This window comes from Orbilia oligospora (assembly GCF_000225545.1).
Source record: "Orbilia oligospora ATCC 24927 unplaced genomic scaffold scaffold00043, whole genome shotgun sequence".
Taxonomy (NCBI): Eukaryota; Fungi; Ascomycota; class Orbiliomycetes; order Orbiliales; family Orbiliaceae; genus Orbilia; species Orbilia oligospora.
The window spans coordinates 585,772-610,210 of record NW_011645600.1 but is presented as its reverse complement, the minus strand read 5'-3'; the positions used below and the strand labels follow the sequence as shown (position 1 = coordinate 610,210).

The 24,439-nt window shown below is 43.5% G+C and overlaps 4 protein-coding genes across 4 annotated transcripts; 2 read left to right on the top strand and 2 right to left on the bottom strand.

Annotated features, from left to right (window-relative positions):
- Window positions 1-396: 396 nt before the first annotated feature.
- On the bottom strand, window positions 397-2,661 carry AOL_s00043g178 (uncharacterized protein; the record flags this gene model as incomplete). Its single annotated transcript, XM_011120665.1, has 5 exons — window positions 397-1,379; window positions 1,599-1,967; window positions 2,075-2,221; window positions 2,331-2,427; window positions 2,608-2,661. The coding sequence occupies 5 exons, from the start codon at window positions 2,659-2,661 to the stop codon at window positions 397-399; spliced, it is 1,650 nt and encodes a 549-aa protein (XP_011118967.1).
- Window positions 2,662-5,919: 3,258 nt separating this feature from the next.
- Window positions 5,920-9,242, bottom strand: AOL_s00043g177 (uncharacterized protein; the record flags this gene model as incomplete). The annotated part of the gene is made up of 5 exons (XM_011120664.1): window positions 5,920-7,479; window positions 7,555-7,923; window positions 8,012-8,298; window positions 8,395-8,453; window positions 8,668-9,242. The coding sequence occupies 5 exons, from the start codon at window positions 9,240-9,242 to the stop codon at window positions 5,920-5,922; spliced, it is 2,850 nt and encodes a 949-aa protein (XP_011118966.1).
- Window positions 9,243-12,712: 3,470 nt separating this feature from the next.
- On the top strand, window positions 12,713-13,363 carry AOL_s00043g176 (uncharacterized protein; the record flags this gene model as incomplete). Its single annotated transcript, XM_011120663.1, has 1 exon — window positions 12,713-13,363. One exon carries the CDS (start codon window positions 12,713-12,715, stop codon window positions 13,361-13,363), a length of 651 nt encoding a protein of 216 aa, XP_011118965.1.
- A 7,421-nt stretch (window positions 13,364-20,784) lies between these two features.
- On the top strand, window positions 20,785-24,411 carry AOL_s00043g175 (uncharacterized protein; the record flags this gene model as incomplete). The annotated part of the gene is made up of 2 exons (XM_011120662.1): window positions 20,785-20,999; window positions 21,060-24,411. The coding sequence occupies 2 exons, from the start codon at window positions 20,785-20,787 to the stop codon at window positions 24,409-24,411; spliced, it is 3,567 nt and encodes a 1,188-aa protein (XP_011118964.1).
- Between the last annotated feature and the right edge of the window lie 28 nt (window positions 24,412-24,439).

Genomic DNA, 24,439 nt, shown 5'->3' with positions numbered 1-24,439 from the left:
ATGACGGCGTTTCTTGCGTAACCTGGGGCGTCTATAGGACTCAGATAACTCACTTGGAGGCGTACACTTACGTGCGTTTTTTATTCTATCGAACTTGCAAGCCTTCGCTATCGCTGGACCTTTTCTGGGGTATTCTATAGGAGGTTAAAGGATTACCATCAATCAAACATTGGAGGCTTAAAGGCCAGGACTATTGAAATTCCCTGTCTCAGAATTTGCGACATGAACGCTCGCAGAACAAAAAGTGCATCCACTCCACTATCTATTTTTACATAAAATTGGGTCAACATCGAGGACACCAATACCAATAGAGATGGAGATACAAATCCCAACATAATAAAAACAGCAGAAATATAATCTACACGTAACTTCTTCGTAAAAAGCATGCGGCGGATACTAATCCACCACTTCCCCATCATTCGAGCTCCGAGGCTTCCCCCCCTCGCTCCCCGGAACCTCCGACCACCCATGATCCGCATTCAATTCACACCTCTCAGCCCCTTCCAACTCCGGCACCGGTGGCAACTGCGGTATCTCAGCTCGACCACCCCTCAATAGTACCAAAACCAAAACCCCCACCGCCGTCAAAACCGCCGCTCCAGCGATAGTAGTCCCAACAATCATCGCCAGACCCGGTCTTTCATATATATAATCATAAATCCTTCTTCCAAAATCAGAATCAGAAACCCCCGGGATCGGTCTTATCTCATCATCCGGTTCACCATCTTTTTGATCATCAAAGCTAGAAAATATCCCACCGGGACCGATCGATACGAGCGTACTATTCGTTACTCGTTGTTTTGACTTCGCAATACTGGTTTGGTTGTTTTGGTAGTCCATCCAGACGTATGCTTTTCTTAAAAACGGGATTCCGAGGTATATCGTTGCTACCCCATAATCATTGTTTTGTTCCGAACTCTCGAGGAAGATTCTACAATCCTCGTCTTTTCGTTCTTCTTCTCCTCCTTCTTCTTGAAGGACGTTCGAAGGTTTTGGTACTTTCACCATAAAATCCTCTGCCGTCAACGTAATATTCAACCCTTCAAACTGGATATCAAGGGATAAATCCATATCCTTAATTTTCCCACAGTCGATACTCCATAATCCATCTTTTACTTTGCTTTCAACCGCATTAACACCTTTTAAAATCGTGTTTAGGAGCTGTGCGGGGAGTCCTATTGTCGGTTGACCTATTGATATTATCGTCGGTTGGTTGTTTAGAATGGTCTTAAGTGTTCCGTTCATCGAGAACCCGACGGAGGCAGTCATAATCCCGCCGCCGGTGACGAGTCTCTGGGACGGCCAGTCGTAGGTGACCATTGGAAGTTGATATTTGCTGATATCAATGGTTGAGAATGTGATCTCGCTCGAATTGATATCTACAATTTACGTTAATTCCAAGTAAGAATATATAAGTTAGCCTGACTACAAAAAGAATCGCCAAAATTAAGATGAACCATAAAAATAAAAAGAAGAAAGAAAGAAAGAAAGAAAGAAAGAAAGAAAGAAAGAAAGAAAGAAAGAAAGAAAGAAAGAAAGAAAGAAAGAAAGAAAGAAAGAAAGAAAGAAAGAAAGAAAGAAAGAAAGAAAGAACATACCATAAGCATCATAATAAACCGAAAACCCCATAACCGCCATAGACACCGAATACCTCTGATAAATCTTTCTCTCAACAATCCTTCTCAGAAACTCCTTCCCACCGAACCCATCAAGCTCTCCCGTAAAATCCAACAATCCCAACCCCAATTCTCCCGTACCATTAAACTCATCCGCCGCAAGAAATACAAAATCATCAATCGTATGAAATTCCGCTTGAGAAGGTAATTCTTTCGCCGGGTCGCCCCAAAATAATGTATCGGAAAGATAACGTCCTTCGTAAGAGTCTATCGCGTGACTGAGTGAAACGTGTTTTTCGGGGTTTAGAAGCTTGGGGACTTTTCCCCATGTTACCGAGCGGTTCTGGATGTCTATATATGTATAAAAAAAAAGCCAAATTAAAAATCTATCCATGCACAGATATTTTATCTAAAAAATCCAAAACCGCAGAAAGGGAATTATACACAGACAGACTTACATCCCCCATATGACTCAATCAACGAACAAACCCTCCGACATCTCTGTGAGGTATTAAACCCATCCGGTGCTCCAAAGTTTATATCCCGAGGAATCCAAGTCGATGACCCTCCGGATAATCTAAGCGTCACTTTTTGCGGCGGTGTTCCTATAATATATACATAACAAAATCAATCCAAAGAAGAAATTTATTAGCCCGATCGATCAAATCCCCCATAATCTCATAAACACCTGCATGAAAATTAATTTAAACTTACCAACTTCAACATCCACCATCATCCCATACACATCTTTATACGATACAGTCTCAGACGATCCATTAACTCCAGGAATGACATCTGGAACTCTATAACTCTATCAAATTTCTCGATATATATCAGTACATCTATCCCCACATCTAGCTTTCGTAATTTTCAAGAGACGTCGTTTAATGTTTTACCCTCGTATATTGAATCGACGTCACAAACGGAAGTGAAGCATATGTATGTACTAAGGTAAAAGATATGGAGTAGTTATAAAGAAAAATATACTTACCGCAAACTTAATATTCTCGATAATTAGCGCAGACCTTCTTGACGGGTTGTCCATCCTTTTCACAAGCTTCGCGTCTGTTAACGTTATGGATCCTACCACCCAAATCCATATTAATAATGTAATCGTGGGACAAGAGATTCTATAATCCGGAGACATCGTTCCCAAAAAAATGGGTTGTCGTTATAATATTTTCCCTTAATCAATTCAAAAGAATAATAGTTCAAATGGTAATAGTTCAAAGGATAACGATTTTTATAAAACGAATAAATAAATAAAAATCAGAAAAGAAAATTCCAAGGAAAATATAAAGCATTCTACAAAATCTATAAACTAAAAAAAAAAAAAAAAAAGTCCGGAAATCCTCGCCCATATGTATTATAAAGAAAGAAAAGACTTCGGTCGAATTAACATGCCACCAAGCCCCCCCTCCCCCTTCCAAGATAAGAACCCCAGGTGTAACATTCATCTCAAATTCTCATTATTATTATTATTATTTTGAGGCCGTACCCTCTCCAACAATAGACATTGTTCCCTTACCAGCCGCCCCAACATAGCCATCCAATAAAATTCCCACAAAGTGTTACAAGCCAAATGCTCCTCCACGGCACAGTATTCAACCAAAGGGGCCTTCTGTACTCTTTCTTTCGAAGAACAGATGCTCGTATTTTTCGAACTTCTTGAATTAAAAAAAAAAAAAAAACCAAGGAAGAATTTTGGTACCTTACTTACTTACTTACCACTTCTCCCCAGTTTGTAGGGGGCAGCTTAGCTTGTTCGCGTTCGTCGTACAGTTAGCCTTGCTAAGCTGCTTAACGTTTAACTCAGCCAACATCGTCAGCATTCTGTTAGAGATCTCCTGTTGATCTCTACCTATACATAGTATATCACAGCATTCCTCGGGCCTCTCTTCCTTCCCCATTCATCTTCCGTTGTATCACATTCCAGTTGGCCTCATAGAGCTCCACCGGATCCGGACTACAATCCAGAATCAACTGTGGAACATAACTGCATCCGAGATCCTAGTGATATTTCAAATCTAGGCCCAGAGCTATCTGAGCATCGCCCTAGTATCACCATTAGCATTAATCTGAAACCTCACGTATTATTTGACTACTTGGGTCCCCGTAGAATTGCATCAAATTCGAGGCTGTAGATATTCAACAGTTTGCCTCGCAAAAGACCACAAGGTCAACACATTACCCGTTTAAAATTGAGGGGGGGTGTTGCGAAGCAACAGAATTTCAACACCACCAAGCTCCACGTCAATGACATCACCACCTCACCAAAACTTTTTCACTCAGCAGCTTCGATATCACAAAGCCAAACCAACTGAAAAAAAAAGGTTGGCAGAGCCAAAGGTATGAGAAAGGTACACCCAGAGACAGTGCAATACTGAGCTATACCTCCCTCGCCTGTTGAAGGCGAGGAAAAAAAAACTCCACCTGTTGAAGATGAAGATGAGAAAAAATCAGAGTCCACAAGATACCACTCGTGTTAAACAAGATAGATATCTGCAGCCTTCGATATCACAAGGGGACCAATAAGCCCTCCACCATTCTAAGTTAAGTAGAACAGCTTTGGTCTTACTAGTTTGAGGGGATTGCTGCCGGAATCCAAAGTTTCCATGATGAATGGAGGTCATAGATTCTAACTATTGGCTCTTCAGCTCCCTAGGTTGAATGGAGAGCTGGATGCTAGATTTGTTAGTACGGCTGGATTTGTTAGTACAGCTAGATTTGTTAGTACCATTGCCGGAGGAGCTAGAGGGTTAGTATAGTCTTCGTTGCTAAATGTTAGTAGACTGGCTGTTGCGTTAGCTGGCGAGAAGCTAGAGACGCGAAGTGCCGTCGCTACAAGCCCGAGATGTTAGCATTCATCATCAAAGAGGTCAAACGATCAGCATAAGGGGAAAGGCACGAGACAATGATGATGATGGATATACTGTACCTAGTGTAGTGTAGTAGCTGAGAAGGATGTTGTAGGTTGCTGAAGATGTCGAGATTGTTGATGATCTCTAGGTTAGTGGTCGAAAAAGTCGTTGCTAAAAGTCGTTGCTGGTAGATTGCTAGTCAAAAGAGGTAGAAGTGGTTTACGAGATAAGGTAGAAGAGCGATAAAAGATAGATGAAAATCGATGAAAATAATCGAAAACGAAAAGAAGGCATCAACTAGATGAAGATAACGAGATCATTGAATATCAGGATACCGACAAATGGTGAAGGGATCGAGGTTGATGAGTGGTGAAGAGATCAAGGTTGGTGAAGGTTATGAAAAAAAAGTTCGTTGCTAAAACAAGAGCCGAGTGAATAGAAAAGGAGATGGAGGTAAAGCAGGAAGAGAAAGATTCGGGGTGAAATATATAGACGGATACTTCACAAAATACTGAAAAAGCAGCCATAAATATCAAATAATTAAGAAATAAATACATATATGGTGACTGACCGCCGAGTACGTTGCCCCCGTAACGCCACAGTACGCCCCCTCCCCCCAAACAACAGACAACAGATGTGCCACCAAGTCACATGACATATTTAACCATTAAAACGGTCCTTGTTTTCCCGTAATTTACGGTCCGTTTTACCTGTTATACTTTAACAGCGGTTTATGCAGCAAAGGGAAGGGATATCTCGATTTTGACGACGGGGTGTTGAAGCCTCATCATTCGAGATTCGAATTATCCACTTTCCATGGTTATCAGATGAATATTGGTGAAACGGCCATAGGTTCGAAATCATCGGGTCGAGGTAACAAATTGTGGTTGTTCGAGTGCAAGCAATTTTGCAGTCAGCTGTTATATAACCTTTGCTCCAACGTTACCAATCATAAGTCAAACCGCATTATTGGTGTATACACCATACGCTAGTACCTACTTACTTACTTAAGTAAGTAAGTAGGTACTTAATATTGGATATCCAAAGTGTTCATACAATACTTTACATTACACTATCTCGAACCTCTCCTCCTCTATCTATAATATACCATGTCTTCTAGCGTATACCCTGTTGTAGTAATATAAAAACAGAATAGAAACAAAAACACCAAAATGCCCAACGATATTCCAAAACATGAAAGAACGCCGAATAAAAACCACAAGCTCGCAGTTTATACAAGGAAGTATATGGCTCATCAAGTCCGCCAAATTCAATCAAGAACAAGACAGTCGAGTTAACTTGCGCATGCCAAAAAAAACCAAAAACCACCAAATGCATCGCAAGATATCCTCCAATCCATTACCCCACCTTCCTATGCCCTTATTCGGGTCCCATTCTCAGAATGAAACCTAGAAATCGTAAAACAGGGTAGCCAGAGTCGTCTACCACCGATCCGGTCCAAACGTCTCTCCAGGCGCCACATTCATCAATGCACACCCCTTCCAATCGCACCCTTGCTTATAAATCTCCGTACCCCACCAGCTCCAATTCTTCACCCAATCCCACTGCGGCCATACGATCGCAAAAAACACTACCCCAACTCCAACCGCCAATCCGGTATCCAAGGCCGCACTCAGAACCATCCTATACTTCCTCCACCAGTCACCCCTGTGCTTCTTGATCCACCCGTTCACCGCATAACATACCAAGCACCACGTCGAGAAGTTCAACCCGGTGGCTGGCGGGATCCAACTCAGGCTTCCGAATACTACTGGCAAACTAACGCGCTTAACGTTGACACCAGTGTATCTCCCGTACGCCCAAACTATAATCGGAGCAATGAGACCGATTGCGAACGCCCACACGAGTGGGTTGTATAGCTCTCCCGCTCCAAAGAATCGAGAAGGTCCGACCACACCCCATAGCACACTACCATTAAAATGGACCCTCGCGAGCGGGCATGTAAACCCGCTGAGGGCTTCAGGTGTACATATCCCCGGGATACTACCGAACATCCAATTCAGCACTCCGATTTGTGTCAAGCTTCCAACAGCGGTAGCGACCATTTGAACCGTAAACAGCATTCTCGGGGGGATCTTGACGTATTGACCAAGTTTCAAGTCGGAGGCGAATTTGAGGCCTTGCGTAGAAGTGATGTATCCATATGTGACGAACACCATGTTTGCGATACCACGGCCTGCAAATACATAGCCGGCGACCATCTGGCAGATTAAAAATATTGAAGATTGTTGATTGGTAATAGCCATAACGATGCCGACAGGGACGAAGAAGATGGTGCACATGAACAAGGCGAGCAGTAGACCATACCACGGTAGATGGACTTCATACGCCTCAACTAACCACATCCCCACGAGCGTCGTCACGACACCGGTCGCCAGGTACCAGCTTGTTGGTGCTTCTGGGTACTTCTTCATCAGCCTGACATGCACATCCTCGTCTCCGACAATATCCGCCCACTCTTCATCATTCAAATCATCTTCGCTCTCAATCCTTTTCCCGGAAGAAGTCTTAAGTCGCTGATAAGTCCCGGTCGTCTCAGTTTTAGTGATCGATCCGATCTTCAGCGCTCTTTTGCCTTGTTTCCAGATATCTTTGCCGTGCCAGATTGTCGTATGGGTAACCAACGCAGTCATCGCGGCGAATTGCAGGGCATAGCTGAGAACGTAGGTGATCGGTAGAAATACCTTCGAGTAGGATTTATAGCCGGCCTCGTCAAACATGAAATCCTGGGTCAAGACCTTTTGAACGTCGTAGAAGCCGCCGGTGTTATCGTATACAGAAGATGATAATATAGGCATATAGGAGGAGAAAAAGACGTTGGAGTAGTATAGAATGGGTGCCAAGATCCACATGACGGCGATAAGCCCGATAAGGACGTTGGTCGCCGCCCAGAGGGGGGTGATGATGGGCGAACCGATGTACGACATCTGCGCCCAATCGAAGGTAATTGGGATTAAGCCAAGACCAGTCGATGTTCCAAACTTGAAATTTGTTAGTATCATTCATTATTCATAAAATGATATCACGACGTGTTGCGTGAGTTGAGTTGGACGTACCAAATTAGCAAGGACGACACTGTCGGGCTTTGCCCAAGTTCCGATATTGAAGTAGCTCAACCCGGGCCAGATAAAGCCCGGAAAGAAGTACCATGCCACACTGCCTCCAAGGACAGTCATGAAAAACTTCCATCTACCCCACTTCTCCCACCCTTTTACTTCTTCCTCTCCCTCGGATCTATCGTGTAGGGTAGTAAACATGGCGGTAGACTGCAGTGTCACCGGCCATATCATACTCGATGGGTATACCAGCCATTGTCTAGTCAATCCGGCGAATGTATAACCCAAGAATTGGGTGGACAGCGTCAAAAGTATCTGATACAAGATCGGAGTAGGCTGCTTATAAAAGTGATTTTGTGACACAATGACCTGAAAATTGAGAAAGACGGGACATTGATCAGCTTAATTGGCATTTCTTTTCCGGGTAGATTCCTTATCATTGTGGAACCACACTTACATCTGTAGCGAATGCGAAGCCAAAGCTCACATTGGAGCTGATGTAGACGCAGGCATGTTCCTTTTTGTTCCAGCGACCTTGGCCGAGCCATCTCATGAGCTTGCCGTAAATTGTGGTGGCACTGACTATTTCCGGGAAACACAGATCCCATATCCGACCGAGTGGGTGGGCAAGAAGAAGGGCGATGAATGGCGTGATGCTAACGGATGGGTAGCGAAGGGAGAAGAAGAGGTTTGTAGAGGATCCGACGACAGAGAAGAGGATGGCGAGGGTCCACATACGGGGTGCTAACCAAGACAAGTTAGTTTAGCAATCCCCCACATCGCATCACATCACATCTCGTGGGGAAGGAGAAGAAGAAGAAGATAGGTCAGAAGACATACTGCTTATTGAGAGAGAAGTATCGTCGGTATTCGGTACAGAAGCTCGCACCTGTGCATAGCTGGTGACACGCCAACACAAATAATAACAAGAGTCAGCTATTAATCGACGGATCAGATTAAGCAGGTTGGGATGGTCGCTGTCACACTGTCACACCAACATCCAACCCATGATGACGGCGGCATATTCCCTGATCCTTTTTTTTTTGAAGTAAAAAAAAAAAAAAAAGGAATCAGGTCATTTGGGAGTAGAGAAAGGAAGAGAACAAAACGTACGGAGAGTTCGCATGAGGGTTGAAGGCGAGACCTTCGTCGTCGTCGTCGGTATCGACATCGGCATCGCTGTCCTGCAGCGGATGGACTTGTCCGGCGTCATAATCTGTCGCGGTGGAGCTGGAATCGGATTCTGGGAAAGGAAAAACAGCGGTTGAAGAGCTACCAGCGGTTTCGCCATGGAAAGCACTATAACCGGCAGAGCTAGTAACAGGTCGAACCTTGGCCAGCTTGACGCCAGGGTCTTGTTCGTCGGTGGAGGACCGTCGTCTCATGTCGATGATTGCGGGTGTCGTGTGGGAGTGGTCTTCTGCTGTTTCGGCGGCACCTGCAGCAGCAGAATGTTCGGCTTCGGTAACAACTCCATTCGAAGAAGGATTATCAGACGAGGTAAAAAGATTTCGAAGACGACTCCTGGTCTTTCCCTTTTTCCGTTTCGAAGCAGTCGGTGACTTTGGAGGGGATTCGGGACTGCTGGAGAGGTCCGGTAGAGCACCGTAGGAACCGGTTCCCAGGGCGGGTGAAGAGCGGATGAGCAGCGGTGTTGTAGAAGAGGAGGAAGAAGCCGGCCTGGGCATATTCACGCTCTCTTTCTCTCACTGTCTCTCTCACACACTCTCTCTCTCACGCACACACACAACTCACAAACAGACTGACTATATAGCCACTTCTTTATTTGATTATTTACTCCCTGACCGACTGATAAACTGATAAAACCGATAAACCGACTAGTCGAAAGGAGGGGTATAATATCATATATGTACTTAAGTATATATATTTGAGTGGAGTGTGTAACTGAGAGGGGTGCCGAGTGGTATCGATATCGATAGAGGGAGGAGACTGGAATGGTGATAGTATGTAGGTATGTATGGGGAAAGAAGGAGAGAGAGATCTTATAATATAATCCAAATAGATTATTTATCGTAGAAACTAAAAAGCAAAAGCCTCGTATCCGATTTGTTTCGTCAGTTCATCTCTTCAGCAAGTCAGTCTGTCAGTCAGTCAGTCATTCATTCATTCGCTGCATTAACATTAACATTCCGGTGACACACGTGTTGCTGGTCTCTCTCTCTCTCTCTCATCCACCCCCCAGTTTATTGGCTATGATCATGCTTCAGCTCACCCCCACCGTATTACTAGGAAATACGACGCTAACTACTGCTTAAGTAGTAGTTTCCGTGAAATTCAGATGAGACAAGATTATTCCTTTCTCTTTTTTTTCTCCTTCAGTCAAAAAGAAAAAGAAGAAGAAAAAAAACAAAAAAGAGCCCGAGAGTGAGTGGGTGATGACAAGAGAAAATATGCAGGTCGAGAACATGAACAAGGAAAAACAAAAAAGGCTAAGCCTGTACGGAGCGGAGGGGGAAGAAGAAGACCACCACGATCGGGATAATGGATCGATTATCTCGGCAGCCCACCCACTTATGTACCTATGAAGTAATTAAGTATGCAGAGTGGGCTGGCCATGGAGGGGGAAAAAGGAAGAAAGGGATGGGATGGGATAGGATAGGTAATTTGTGACGGCGGCTGCAGACGACGGAAGACGGACGACGGACGGAACCCAATTCTGTCCAGGTTCAATCGATTTAAACCGGGGTCTTTATTATTACCGTCCAGCTTCGATATATACTTGAGTAGTATATAAATATCAATCAGGAAGGAGAGAACCGGCAATATAACAGAATCCAAGAAGAAAAAGTATACTAGTATACTATACTATGTATGAAAAGTGTGTGAAGCATGGGGGAATAGTGATAGTATACTCACAGCTTTACTAAATAGTTATAAATGTAAGTAACCTCGTGATGCAGTCGGATGATGGTCTTAAATTCTTTATTTCCGTCGAAATTTAGAAAAAAAGACTAACTTTCATCTCAATTTTCTAGCTCCTGTTAGTTTGGTTCTCTAGCTCGATTTAATATTGTCTCGTCCCGTCTCTGTCTTCTGTCGATAGGTACTTAAGTAGGTACTTACCGACTAGGAAAAAGTGGAATGTGTTGTGTCGAATGTCCTGTTTAAAAGATCTAATCTGATCGATCAGATTAATTTGTGACAAGAAGTGTGCTCCCTTTATATACCCTCTCCATTATCTTCCTCTTCCTCTCAGGTGGAGATGGAAACTTAATCGACCCGAGTTTAGTCATCGGTCCTGTCATGCCACTTCCAGCCGAGCTTCCCCTTTTTTTTTGGTCTTCTCTCTTTTGCTTTTCCGCGTATTCATTTCCTATACGGAAGGCTCTCTCTCTTCCCAATTGTGTATGACAAAAGTTGGGGGTGCAGACCCGCTTATTGACGGTGGTCCCAGGTGATAAGTTCTTCTTATTATTACAATTACTACTTTCTATCAATCTAGTACTTGTACGGTAACTTAGTGGATACCTCTTAGGTCAATACTTTATTCGGTACTTCTTCTAACTAGCTTCCAAGTATATTATATTATTAAGAATTAGTTACTAGGTATGTACTTAAGTAAGTAATTGGGGGTGGAAGAGCTCTGAGATGGCCCTTGCAGACATCCCGAATCATCGGACGAGAAATCTTTTTTCATGTCTGCCATCAGACGACTTTTTTTTATTTATCTTTCGGTAACCTAACTAGTGCGGGGTAGTTACATACTTACATACATCTCTCTTAGACATATTGATGCAGTGCGGGATTCACAAGGATACGATCAAGACTCTCGGCTTGTCTTGTCTTAATTCGAATATTCCTCGGACCATATCCCAAGATTCTCAAGACTCTTATTCTCATACATACATACATACCTCGTACATGTGTAAGTAAGCAAGCAAGTGTGATAAACCCTGCATGCATATCAACATGTTCAACTAGTCGTTATCAATTATCAGATCGCGATCTCCCCGCTGTTCGAATCTGTTCATTGTTATCCGTACTTACCGCCCACAATTAATTCCAAACCCGACATGCAATGATCCCGACTAGCTTCTTCCCCTTCACATATATCAAACCGCTCTATATGGTGGATTGACTGACTAAGCACATTCATCAGGCTAAGCCTCAAGTTGATACAGAGAAAAGACAAACAATTTGACCGTCTACATACTATTTAAGCGTACGGAGTATATGGTACAAGAAAGAAAACCTGCCAAGCAAAAGACAAGGGTGGTAGTCAGCCTCGGATTTGGAATTCCAAAGATCCGTCCTTCTCTCTCTCGACTACCTCAGCCCTGAGAGTGAACATTTCGATCCATCTCCGTATATTATGGATTATACTAATTACAAGCAGAGTAATATAATATAATAAAGACTAACTATACTATACAAGACAATACTCTGAGAAGAAAAAACGTGCGTGCTTATCCGCTTGTGTCCATAATTAGAAGCACCAAAAAAACCGATCCAACGGCCTGTCTTTTCCTTCGGATTGCTCCCTGCGCCTGCAAGTAATTGAGATAGGTATAGTTGGTAAAGATACAAAACTCAAACTTTGGAACCGATTTTTATTTTTATTTTATTTTTTTCTTCAGTCGATTGACTTTCTCTTGTATTCTTATATACATATATTTTTATTTATTTTTTATATGAGATGGATGCGACTGTTTTGAGATCTTAACATCTGTCTTTTCCCTTCTGTCACACACGCTTTGAGGCTCTCGGAGAGGTTCAGTGCCGTCGCAACACACACAGTTTGCGCCAACCAACAACGTCACAGACATCTCCCCTAACGGAACAGACACAGACAGAGACAGAGCTGGTCCTAGCTCTTCCGCGACCACTTCAGCTTATCCCTCCCAGTCCACCTACTCCATCCATCCCGACATTCTACAACTACAACCATCATCATCCACGATCTCTACCCTTCCAGCTTCCAACGTCACTATCAACTTCATCTTCATCATCATCATCATCATCTCAGCATGATCATCTAAACTCTCCCTTTCCAACAATACCCACCCACCGTCCCCATCCACCCGTACCGATAAAAAAAGACCACACACCCACCCCTGAACCAAACCCACACACATCCGCCCACCACATATCCTCCACCCAGAAAAATAGATAAAGCAATAAAAGGATTAAAAGAGCCATGCTCTCCTCCTTCGCGATCCTCCTAATCGTCATCGCCGGCGGCGTCCTCCTCGGCTGTCTAATCTGGGTAATCCACCTAAACCTCCGCGCCAGAAGACTAGGTCTCCCCTCCCCGCCATTAATCGCCTACTTCCGTCCGCCATCCTCGAACCCCGTCTACCAATCCACGGGTCCCCGTAGTAGTAATCGTCACAAACTCTCCTCCCAAAACCCTAACGGTGGGAATGGGAATAATGGTAAATTCTTGGGTATATTCGGCAAGAAGAAGGCGAATTCGAGGGGAGAGTTTGGACCTTTAGGAGAGGATGAGGGGGCTTGGGATTCTAGGGGTTATGGAGGTTATTATGAGGAAGATGCTGAGATGGGGTTGAGGGTTGATACGAATACTTCGAGGCATAATAATAATAATAATAAGAATAATGGGAATAATTCTGGTGGAGGAAGAGGTGGAAGGTGGGATGAAGAGGATGATAGTCCACCCAGAGGAAGAAGTAGGAGTAGAAGTCCAAGACCTGGATACAATATTGCGGCGAATAGAGGACCGGCTAGTGGAGCTGCTAAGGGGAATAATCCATTTGGAGATGAGAATAAAGTCAGGAGGAGTACGGATACAGGGAGGAGTAGTGTTTTCACCGAAGAGACATTTTAAATATCACATACGACATACATTCATTCATTGATTCATTCTTTTTTTTTTTTTTTTTTTTTTTTTTTGGATATGGGATATGAGGGACATTAGAAATAGCACGATTTTTTATAATGTGCTTTTCGAGACAATCCTTCATTCATGCATAACTCTTTCGGCATATATACACCTATGCATTTTATTGTTAAACCCCCACTCCCCCTTCCTTTTTCTCTATGCAAAATAAGTAACTTATAGCTGGGATTCACTGGAGGAAAAGTTAGATTTTCTCTTGGTCTTTGTTGTTCTGGTATCAGGCATTGGGAGTATGCTTTTTTCTTTGTATGATCTGATTACGACCCCCTCATCCATATATCTATCTATCCCTCTTTCTTGTGGACATTTTGGAGCCTTTTTCTTGTCTGTCAATTGTGATGAATATACTTCCTCTTCATCTCTTTTTTATTTTTTTATTTTTTATTTTGGTCTTTGGTTTTATGTGGATTTAGCAAGTACTAGTTTAGTTCTTTTTTGACTTTAATGTGATGAATTATATTTTTTTCTATTTTATATGGTATCTAACCATCTTTCCAATACACTCCTCGATTTTCTAATCTATAGATCTAGGTACCTAGGTATATATCACAATAGTTCATCAAAACACGCTTCCGCAGAATTAAACATCACCTCCATCCCCTCTGAGAGCTATTCTCCCTTCCGTTCTTACAATATATACACAACCTCGATCCAACCACTCTCCCTCGCCCCGTCATGATCCAAAGGCTCTGTAACAATATATAAATAAAACCTCTATCTCCATGTCCCCAAAGGGTCGATAACCCGAAACATTACCCTAATTCAGAATTTCCAAATATTTATACAATAACATCTCCACCAGTGCACATCGAAACCGGCCCATTCGTCGTTCCTAAATCTTTGGTACACCTCTTTTCAGCATAGGTCCCATGCCATCACCCTTTTACTTTTTTAGGGGCATACATCCTCTTCCGAAGGGTCGGTGTTTTTTACATATTTATATTATATTATATGGAAAGTAGATAGGTGCATATTCGTCCGAAGTTCAGAATACTATATTCGTACGTATACTGTATCGTGGAGTTGGGGTGTAGTATTCATTCTTCGCTGTGGGTTTTTGGTGTACCGCGTGGACACATGGTTTTCGATTGGTATCGTGTTCATGGGGGGTAAAGTCTCATATTCGTGGAGGTTGGTAGTTCGGACATGATTGTTCGGTTGTGATTGTTTATAGGCGCGCATGTTTAGGACGGAGTATAGGTAAGTATATACAATATGAACTTAAGGGATGAAGACGATTTGATCGTAAGGATTGCTCAATTTGGTCGTATTAGGGATTGTAGTATGAGTTTTAGTAGACGTTCGTGGGTGGGTTATATAATTCTTGGAAGATTGGGTTTGATCATACAGAGATGGGTGGAATAGGTACATGTAGCTGGGTCACCGGAGTTGTACTGCTCCGACCCCCATTGGCAAGGTGGATTTCGAAGAGCATCTGTATCTGCGACTCACGATTTACCCCTCCAAGTATTCCCTTATTTCCCCTAAATGATCCTTGAAAGGGGGGGTTTGGCCATCAAACAGTACTGCAGTGGGACGCATTGTGTGGAATATTTATATATATATAATTATATGTAAGAAACATGGCTTTGTGGAACGACTCGTCAGCAGTGAGTATATCGAGGGTGAAACTCATGAACTCAGGAAACTTTGTGTCCTAGATTTACCATTCCCAGTGTCTGCTGGCCGGTATTATGATTATATGATGGATCTCGTATCAATATTATATATTTCTAGTACGATCAATGTGCGGATTTCTCCATGAACTTTCACTAAACGTGATATATATATACATATCTGGCATTGAAATATCCTTTTCTTTAGGTTGAAATAGGCATACATAGTATCCCTCCCAACTTCAGGTAGGTGGATGATTGAACATGATACGGGTTCGACAGCCTCGTTCGCATATGCGCACGCATCTGCGACTTCCTGGGAGATATATCTCTTCACGAGCTCGGGCCTTTTCATTTTCCGGACATATGATCGCCGGGGACCTGCGAGGCTCGAGATGTAATTATTATATTGTGGATTGGTCATGCATGTCCTAAGTTTGAAGTGTAGAATTAGGTCATATGTATGGCTCATTCAACTGCGCGAACTCTAGTCGAAAAGTATTCAACGGGCAGTGCTGTTAACCGCCTGGAAATTAGTGATATATATAATATACTGTGGATTAGATATGTTTACCCATTCTTGCCTTCTGCGGAAGTTCCTTGAAAAGGAATCTAGGGATTGACATGAGCGAGGAGTCTGGAGAATCTTTGAGGGTGCTTATAAGGTATGTATGTCAGATGTATGTTCGGAGTAGACTCTATCACTGGAAAGCAAAAATTTCGAAGCTAGGTTAATGACTAGATTTTTGAGCTCTAATCGAATCTAGCGATATATGCATAAAAGAAAAATCAAAATTTCGAGGTAAATAAATTGAGTATCGACGAGCATAATGTGACTTCTGTTAGTGTGTTTTTGGTTTTTATTAATTTTCTGTGACTTCAAATTGTAATATTATTTGGGCGGCGTTTTTCATCTCTGCCCTGTGTTTTGTTTCGTCGATTTGATGTTTTATGTATATAACGTTATACATATATATATTTCGGTATTTAATATTAATAGATCCGTGAGGCTTCTTTCGGTGCAACCATCGCGCGTTCTGTAATGCGTTTAACATCTGTTCGAATTAAAAGGGCGTTTTAGTACTAGTGTGTCGTTCTCATCACATTTGCCTACCATACCTCGGCGATAGATTTGGCTTTAATCCGAATATGCTAAATCCTTGGATAGCACTTCGGCTTTTTCGTTTATTATCGTTATATAGAATAATATTGTTGGAACGTTTGCTAGTTGGGAACGATATATATCCATTCCTTCGAGCAAGTCCTCTGCGACTATTTTCCTAGCCGCTCATAGAGAAGTATTACATCGACTGAACACTCGTAAATGATGTATAGAGAGTTGGCTACAGATAGATATTTGTATAATTATATTTGTGGACAGGTATGGATAAATACTAAATAGATTCGTCGAATGTCAGCTGTATATATAGAGGATTCTCAGTACGGATTGATAGGTTATCGACCTTCTACGAGCTACGTTACTCTTAGGTCTGGACATTCCTTAAATCTCGTCGTTTCGACTTTGGATTTCAATATTTGAGAGATTTTAGAGATATTTAATTCTGCGGGGTATATGCATGGATTCTATAGAAATCCTCTTCGAATTTTCCTTTTTGAGCCATCATGATACTAGCTATATAGGTGTGTAGATTCCTAGTTATACGTTAAAGGCATCTAGAACAAATTGGACTCGCTTGAAACTTCTTCCTCGGATCTATCGATATATAAAGCATATAGTGTGGTTTTATACATGGAACCACAGTTTGAAAATTTTAAAATAGCTTTAGAAACTAAGGTGATTGGATTGGAGATTCTAGCTTTCCAATTATGTGATGCATTGAAGGGGAACCATATTCGTTCGAAATAGCCTCTACTGTTCGTATACACAAAGGATCTGACACTCGTTTCTCTTGGGCTCTGGAATGATAGAACAGGGACTTATGAGGCCATGTCTTGGAGGCATTATTAGTGCTTTTACCTGAAAAACTTATGGGTAAACTAATGTAAACTGGTAACTTGGGAGACATACGTGGCTCATAACCTGATAGAATAGGAATCTATGAGGCTATTGCCGATATATGAAGGTTTGGTGATAGGATACACCGACTCTCAGATATCTAAATAATCTTATATAAGAGCTTTTTTGTTGTCATTGTTATATATAGGGATGACGTTATATCTAATTAAGTTTCCGTATCGTACGGCGAAGTTTCCTGTGCGGGATCTTCGATCTTCGGGCTATAGTACAACATTGACAGGTTTGTACACGTGTACAAGTTTCTTGACTGCTTAATTGCTTTCATAATGAAATATATCTATAATGCTAGAGAAAATTCATAAACCTGGCGGATAAACTTGCTGCATATATAGGTTGGTGCTTCTTCGTCATCTAACGAGGAGTATATATTAAATTATAAAAGTGGATCTGTCGTAAACCGGATGGTTATATATACTCGTTCGTTTTTGGGTGTGGACATCCACGGTCCTCTTCAATAATGCGGAGAGAGGTTTGAATATTAAAGGGTTTGTGTTAATTTATAATTAGATATCTGTGGTTTTCAGCGAGATCATATGGAAGAAACCTCAATCATCAGGTGAAGGAAGTACAGTGTGATGCGTATATGCCGAAAAGCTTTCTTATAGGGTTTTAAATGTATATATGATCTTTATAATATCTATGGAAGGTATGGCGTCGACAGCGCCCTTCAATTATTCCGCGAAATTATATATATTTTGATATAGCATTCGTTATGCTATTATGCGATACCATTTGAATGGGCTTCCACATGGATAATTACTTTAAAGAATATTATATTTTTGGTTTTGGGCTGACTCCAACTGCATTTTTTTTCGTTTTACGCGACGCAGAGATACCGGTCGACTCGTTGAGGGTCCAGTTCATGAATCCAGTGCTATATATACTAGCCTGATGTGAAGCTTATTTCGAATATGACCGAGCACCATTTGCTCGAAGGTTCCTGTCAAGTGGTTTGATGGTATTGGAAATTTTTTTGGCTATTTCTGTCCTATAAGATGTTAGGCCGTCCTTTATTTGTCATTGATAAAGAGCAACCGGGAACTTTAATTTGAGGTAGGATGAAGGCCCTTTGGGGCTTGGTACCTGATTATCTCGTTTGCTTATATAAATTTATATAAGGTGTTCGATTTTACTCTTGGCTATGGGCTTTCACGCTACATGCATCAGCCAGGCAACAGACTTAGTGGCGACGAAGCCTGTCCCCAGAAAATTGGATGTAGGGATACTCTGTGGAATTTGCCCGGGAGGTTGTAGCTCAGTGCGAAAAATTCATGGTCCTTTGGAAGACATTTAAGATAACAAACAGTAAAATAACTGTCTAGGAGATATATAGATACTGCAGTTAAGGCAGTCTCGGGGTTTGGGAATCGGCTGGATCTGTATTAGATTCTGTATATATTATTTAGTTGATGTCATAGCCTTTGGGGAAACTGCATGAGAGCTGCATCCTGATAGCGAGTTGAATACCATCAATAATGGGAGCTCTGAAATTCACTTCGACTGGATAGTTATAGACATAAGCCACTCCAAGACAGAATCGGCTGTCCCTGCAGCTGAGCTGCGTCTTCAATCATATTTTTTTAGACGCCACAAGGATTAGATAGGTTGTGCGGTGTCGTAGGATGTCTCGATGCTGTGCCATCTAGATCATTTATACGTATATGTGTAGTTGGTATAGAATTATGAAGCGAAGTGCGTGTTCTGTCATGAGCTGTGGCGCCTTTAGTTATCGATGGGATGGGGTCATGTTTCTCACAACCTCGATGAGATCCCAATAACGTAAGCTAGAGGCGAAAACCCAGGCTAATGGCGGGGTTATAAACGTAAAGGAGTATCTGCCCATGCCAAGATTATGGTGGTGGTATTCGGTAGTCGTAGAAGAAGGTTGCAGTTGCAGTAGGAGAAGGTTTTGATCAGGTATGGTGGCTAGACCTCTCAAGCTGATGAAAGAGTCTAGATTTTTTGGAAACTTCTAGTGGAAGCTGGGACGTCTGCTCCTTAACCACGTTTGTCGTTCAGGTCAATTTTGGTCTTGATGGGGTGCTTAAATAATATGTTATATATGGAGGCTGGGTTTCCTACCTATATTGAGTCTAGCTCTTCTCTAAGCAACTTATTCGATAGAACGGTAGCTCCACCGAAGGACGCTGCGTCGAAAAAGGCAATGAGATAGTGGTAAGTGACGACGGTTTGCAGAGGAACAGGCAACCTAATGTCGTGCTTCTTAAGTCGACGGACGCGTTCTCGGGACAGTAGAATTAGCCAAAAGATGTAGCTCCGAATGCAGACTGCCTCCCAAGATATTATATCTAGGAGGGAACCTTCTGTTCTATCTTGCACAGCCGCGTCGTGAGAAGTGAAGATTGTGGTGCGTGGTTGTGGAGATGTGGTTGTGGAGATGTGGTTGTGGAGATGTGGTTGTGGAGATGTGGTTGTGGAGATGTGGGAGTGAACTTAAGGTATGAGAGAACTAAAGTAACCACAAGTGGAAGATTGCTTTATGTTTCCCGCAAGAGACTCTAAAAGAGTAGAAGAAACTGGAATTCAAGAGGAACTAAAGCCGCATGATAATTAAGGAAGTATGTCTCTATACTAGAAGCTTCCGGTTTCACGATGAACCTTCTAGTCCTAGTTTTAACTTCTACAGGTGCTATCTAGACCAATTGTAGTTTGAAATTATTTCATAAGCTAGATGTTATTGCATCCCAGTCTGGAAGCAATAGGAAATAGCAAATATTTCTAAACCAATATCAAATTATTGTGTGACTGTTTTTCTAGAGTTCCCTTCTGAAGTTCGGATTCCTTGAGTTCTGTTGACCTCTGCCCATGCTCCTAACGATGTAGAGCGCAATCTCCCCTCCTCACACCTATAATTGGTCCAAAATCCGAAGCTGGAAAACCGCTCATGTTTCGAATTCAAGCTTCCTCCAAGCACTTAGCTTGCCTAGTGGTATGAGGCCTAGCTTGTTTTGAGTGGACATAAATCCAATACAAAACACGCCCTCCGACGTCTTACGGGAATATACAAGTGTTGGATTTAGTGTGTTGTGTGGCGTTAGGACTTCCTAATCGGGCGTGGGGCTGTGCAGCTGAGATCGAGAGAGGTCCGAATGTGACCACGGCCAGCAGCCATGGGCTCGGAACTACAAAGCATCCGGAACAAGCATACGCCGCCGCCTACAGCTACCGAAAAGGAGGTGCCAATAAATCTTATTTTGCTCACCGACATCATCTGGCATCTGACCTGCATCTAAGGCGCCTGTCAGAAAGGGCGTTCTAGCTTCATTCACAAGCCAAAAGTTCCGGAGTGGTCGAGATACTTATCGCGGTCGGTTCCGACGTCATACCTCATTCTTTCGTGCCTGACCGGTCTAGTCAGCCAGCCGGCCTTGATGGTCGCAGCTCAAAGGACCCCTATTTCCAGCTTTGATCGCAGCATCATGAGCATTCATCTGCGCTATTCCACGATTATCTATCCTTCGCCCTCTGCTATTCCAGCGAGGTTGTCGCCTTAACATTTTTGCATCATTACATTAGGCGGCGGTCAGATTTCCAAAATCCGAAACGATATTCTCCAATCCTGTCGCACCAAGCGACAACTACCGGCTGAACCCGTGACCAAGTTTATTCAAAGATAGGGTGCGACGAGTAGTCCTTTTGGACTACACGGAGGCCTTCTGTTGTCCAGTATTCTAATGAACTTTCTTCAAGGTCTACGGGCACCTTCACCGACTGTCGCCGCTATCGTCAACAGTCCGGCTCATCCGTCTCATCTTCACACCGAACCTTTCGTCACAAACGAATCACTCGCTAGGAGGAGTCTTCTACTACACCACGAGGCTACTCGTAAAGAAGCAGATATGTTGCTTTTACACACAACTGGAAGTGTTAAGATTGGCGAGATTTTGCGGTATGCTGTGCCTCCGATCTAATTTCTTCCATAACGTATATTGATATGACATCCTTATAGCTACAAGGTAACATATTACCCATCGCGTGACCGAATACTACCTCTTCCTACGTCTCTACACCTTCGAATTAAGAACACGGAAGCTATACCTCTCCGAGCCGCCTACCTCCACGGCCCCTTTGTCCTCTATTGCTCCGTTAAGTCCGAAAACTATGATCACTGGTCACCCGTTATCAATCCCCGAGAAGAAGGTGGATACCCTGAGTTTGAACCGAATCTCAAAGCTGGCAGCACTTGGGAATGTGAGCTGCCAGTTCCTGCGACAATGAGGAGAGAGGTTATGGCTAGAGAGAGAGAACGAAGGGCGAACCCTGGACACAGGATTGGAGATCGAGTTGGAGGCACGAACAAGGAAGAAGAAAAAGTCACTTGGATTATCGAAGTTATTTCGCAAATGATCTTTTCAGCATCAGCCAAAACAAACTTTGATTTGGCGATTGCAAGAGATGAGAGATCCCTGACTATCTACGGTACCGGGTTTGAGCAAGGAACCTTTTCAAATGCGGTTGAGTTTTCAGTAATGAATACACAACAACTTTGGAACCTACCTCCTTTCCCCGGAGAACAACAGAGTAAGCTGGTGTCTAGCGGGAAAGGGTTTAAGAAGGAGCGAAAGACAAATAAAGGACCTAAGAAGGTGCACTTAGTCCTGATAACGCATGGGATTCATTCCAACTGCGGAGCCGATATGCTTTTCGTGAAAGAGTCCATTGACAAAACTACAAAGGAGTTGCGTGAAGCTCGAAGGCGGAAACGGCGGCAGGGCAAGGAACCGGAAGAGGTGGATATAGGGGTCGCAACCGGCGACGTTGAACAAGTCGAAGAGGATGAAGATTCGGATGACGATGACGAAGAGCAAGTCATAACCCGAGGATTCCACGGTAATGTTTGCCGGACTGAGAGGGGTATCAAATATCTCGGGAAGAGACTGGCACGATTCGCATTTTCCTTAGCATATCCAGATCGTCCCCTTCCCACGAGCTTGAGGAACCAGAAAACTAGTGGACTTTGGCGAAGCTCTACTAATGACTTGCATGAACCTAATCCTAATGCAGGGTACAAGGTCACAAGCATTAGTTTCATCGGTCATTCTCTTGGTGGTCTGGTACAGACATACGCAATAGCATATATCCACGCTCATGATCCAAACTTCTTTACAGAAATCCAACCGATCAATTTTGTAGCGCTTGCAACTCCATTCTTGGGATTGTCTAACGAAAATCCGATTTATGTTAAGTTCGCGCTAGATTTTGGCTTGGTTGGGCGAACGGGCCAAGATCTAGGATTGACATGGAGGGCACCAAATATGGCTACCTCGGCAATGAGTGGATTTAACCTAATGCCTAGTAGCGCTAGTGTTAAGAGTGAGGAGTCGCAAGCACCTGGATCAAAGCCATTACTAAGGATCTTACCGATGGGCCCTGCACGCGAAGTGCTGGAGCGGTTCAGGAATCGAACCATCTATGCAAACGTTGTCAACGATGGCGTTGTGCCATTAAGGACATCTTGCTTGTTATTCCTCGATTGGAAGGGCCTCGGACGAGTAGAGAAGGCCAGACGGGCAAACGAAGGGCCAATCGGACAGGTGAGCGGCCTGGTAGGATGGGGCCTAGGGCAGCTTACTAGTGGTAATAGCACCCCAAGACGCTCCTGGCAGCGTCGCTCATCAGTCGATTCGATCACAATAGCGGAGAGTGAATCGAGCGGAAACCAAGTCGGCGAAGCACCCCTAACCAAAGGACCTGTGCAGAGAAGGTATTCTAATAGCCAAGAAATACTACCTTCTCCAAAGCCAGATCATCCAGCCCCGACCGCATTCTCATCTTTCTGGACCCTCTTTAGACCACATGCGGGTGCAAGATATGAGAAGAAGTTGCAAAGGATTCTTTCAAGATCGCAAACAATCGGGCCCTTGGCTGACGGCAGTGAGCCAAGTTTATCAAGCTCCCAGACGTCCAACTCTTTCAAGCCTGAGATCACTGAAAACCTAGCCGACTCACCCTCTACAATCACGCCAACACCATCATCGACAACTTTGGCGAACGGTGATCTAGCAACCCAATCATCGAGCACAATAATAGCTGGTTCTTCAAACACTGGTGATACTACTCCAACGCTCATAATAGATGACCCGACAAAAACAGCAAGAGGCCAGGCGACAGCTGCGGACGATGGTCCAGACGCTGACAATTACGAAAAGATGATGGCACCACCAAGGACGACTTTATTGGAAGCAGCTGGTGATATCTTAAACCCGCCACTTCCTCCCCTTAGCTTTTTGATCAACCCGGAGACTCGCCCGAGAACAATTTTCCATGACAGAGTCTACCACCCTTCCGATATTCCACCAGTCCCTGCAACAACAGCAAAGAAGCAAACGGCTGGTCGGATATCCAGATCTGCCTCCTATAACTCGGAGACGAGCGATATTGCGAGTCCCACGAGCGCCACAACATCTACCGCTCCTTCAGCATCAAAATCGTCAGGGAATTTGAATGTTCTAGCCAGTCCAACTTTTTTCAAGGATGGTTCCCATTCCCCAACCTATCCATATTCTCCAACCGGAAGCATCAAGTCAGAGTCCACCGCAGGCAAAAATTTAAAACCCGAAGAAAAGATCGCAAGAGCCTTCCACGACGGAATCAGTTGGAGAAAGGTGCTGGTTCGGCTTGAACCAGATGCTCACAATAATATTATCGTCCGTCGAGAGTTCTCGAATGCTTACGGGTGGCCTGTGGTAAAACACCTAGTTGAAACACATTTCGGAGATACGGTTGCGGCACGGTCCCGAGACGATGAGGAAACGGGAGAGGAGAGGGCATATGATATTGACACGCCTATTGCCTCTTCCGGTCACCTTGGGGCCGAGGATAAAAAGAACCACTGGAAGGGCGGTGAACGTGAAGTTGAAGACGCATTTCTCCTTGTTAAGGACGATGAGAGGGAAGGGAGGAGTTCTGGAAGTGCAACCCCCAGGAGACCAAAGGAACGACCAATGAGCCCTGTGTGGAGTGATAAAGGAGATTGCTCAAGCGACAGCGGCGACGAAGAGGAAGACCCAGTCGAGAAACGAAAGCGAGAGGAGTTTGAGGAAGAAAAGCGGAGGATGGAGGTCATTGATAGTTTCTTAGGAAAGCCTCCTCCACCCGGGAAGGGTAAACGCAGGGTCAGTCATGATGAAGCAGATACGGAGGCTAGCGATATCCTAGCAGAAGGAATGACGACAGGCCAAGGGACTGCCACGATACTCGGATTAGGGCTTAGTGGTGGACTTCAAACACAGCCCATAGAACAAGTGAGGAAAAGCTTGGAAGCCGCTCGAAATAATGCGGCGAAACAGAAACATGAATAAATATCTTATCCGTTCACCTTCTACGATA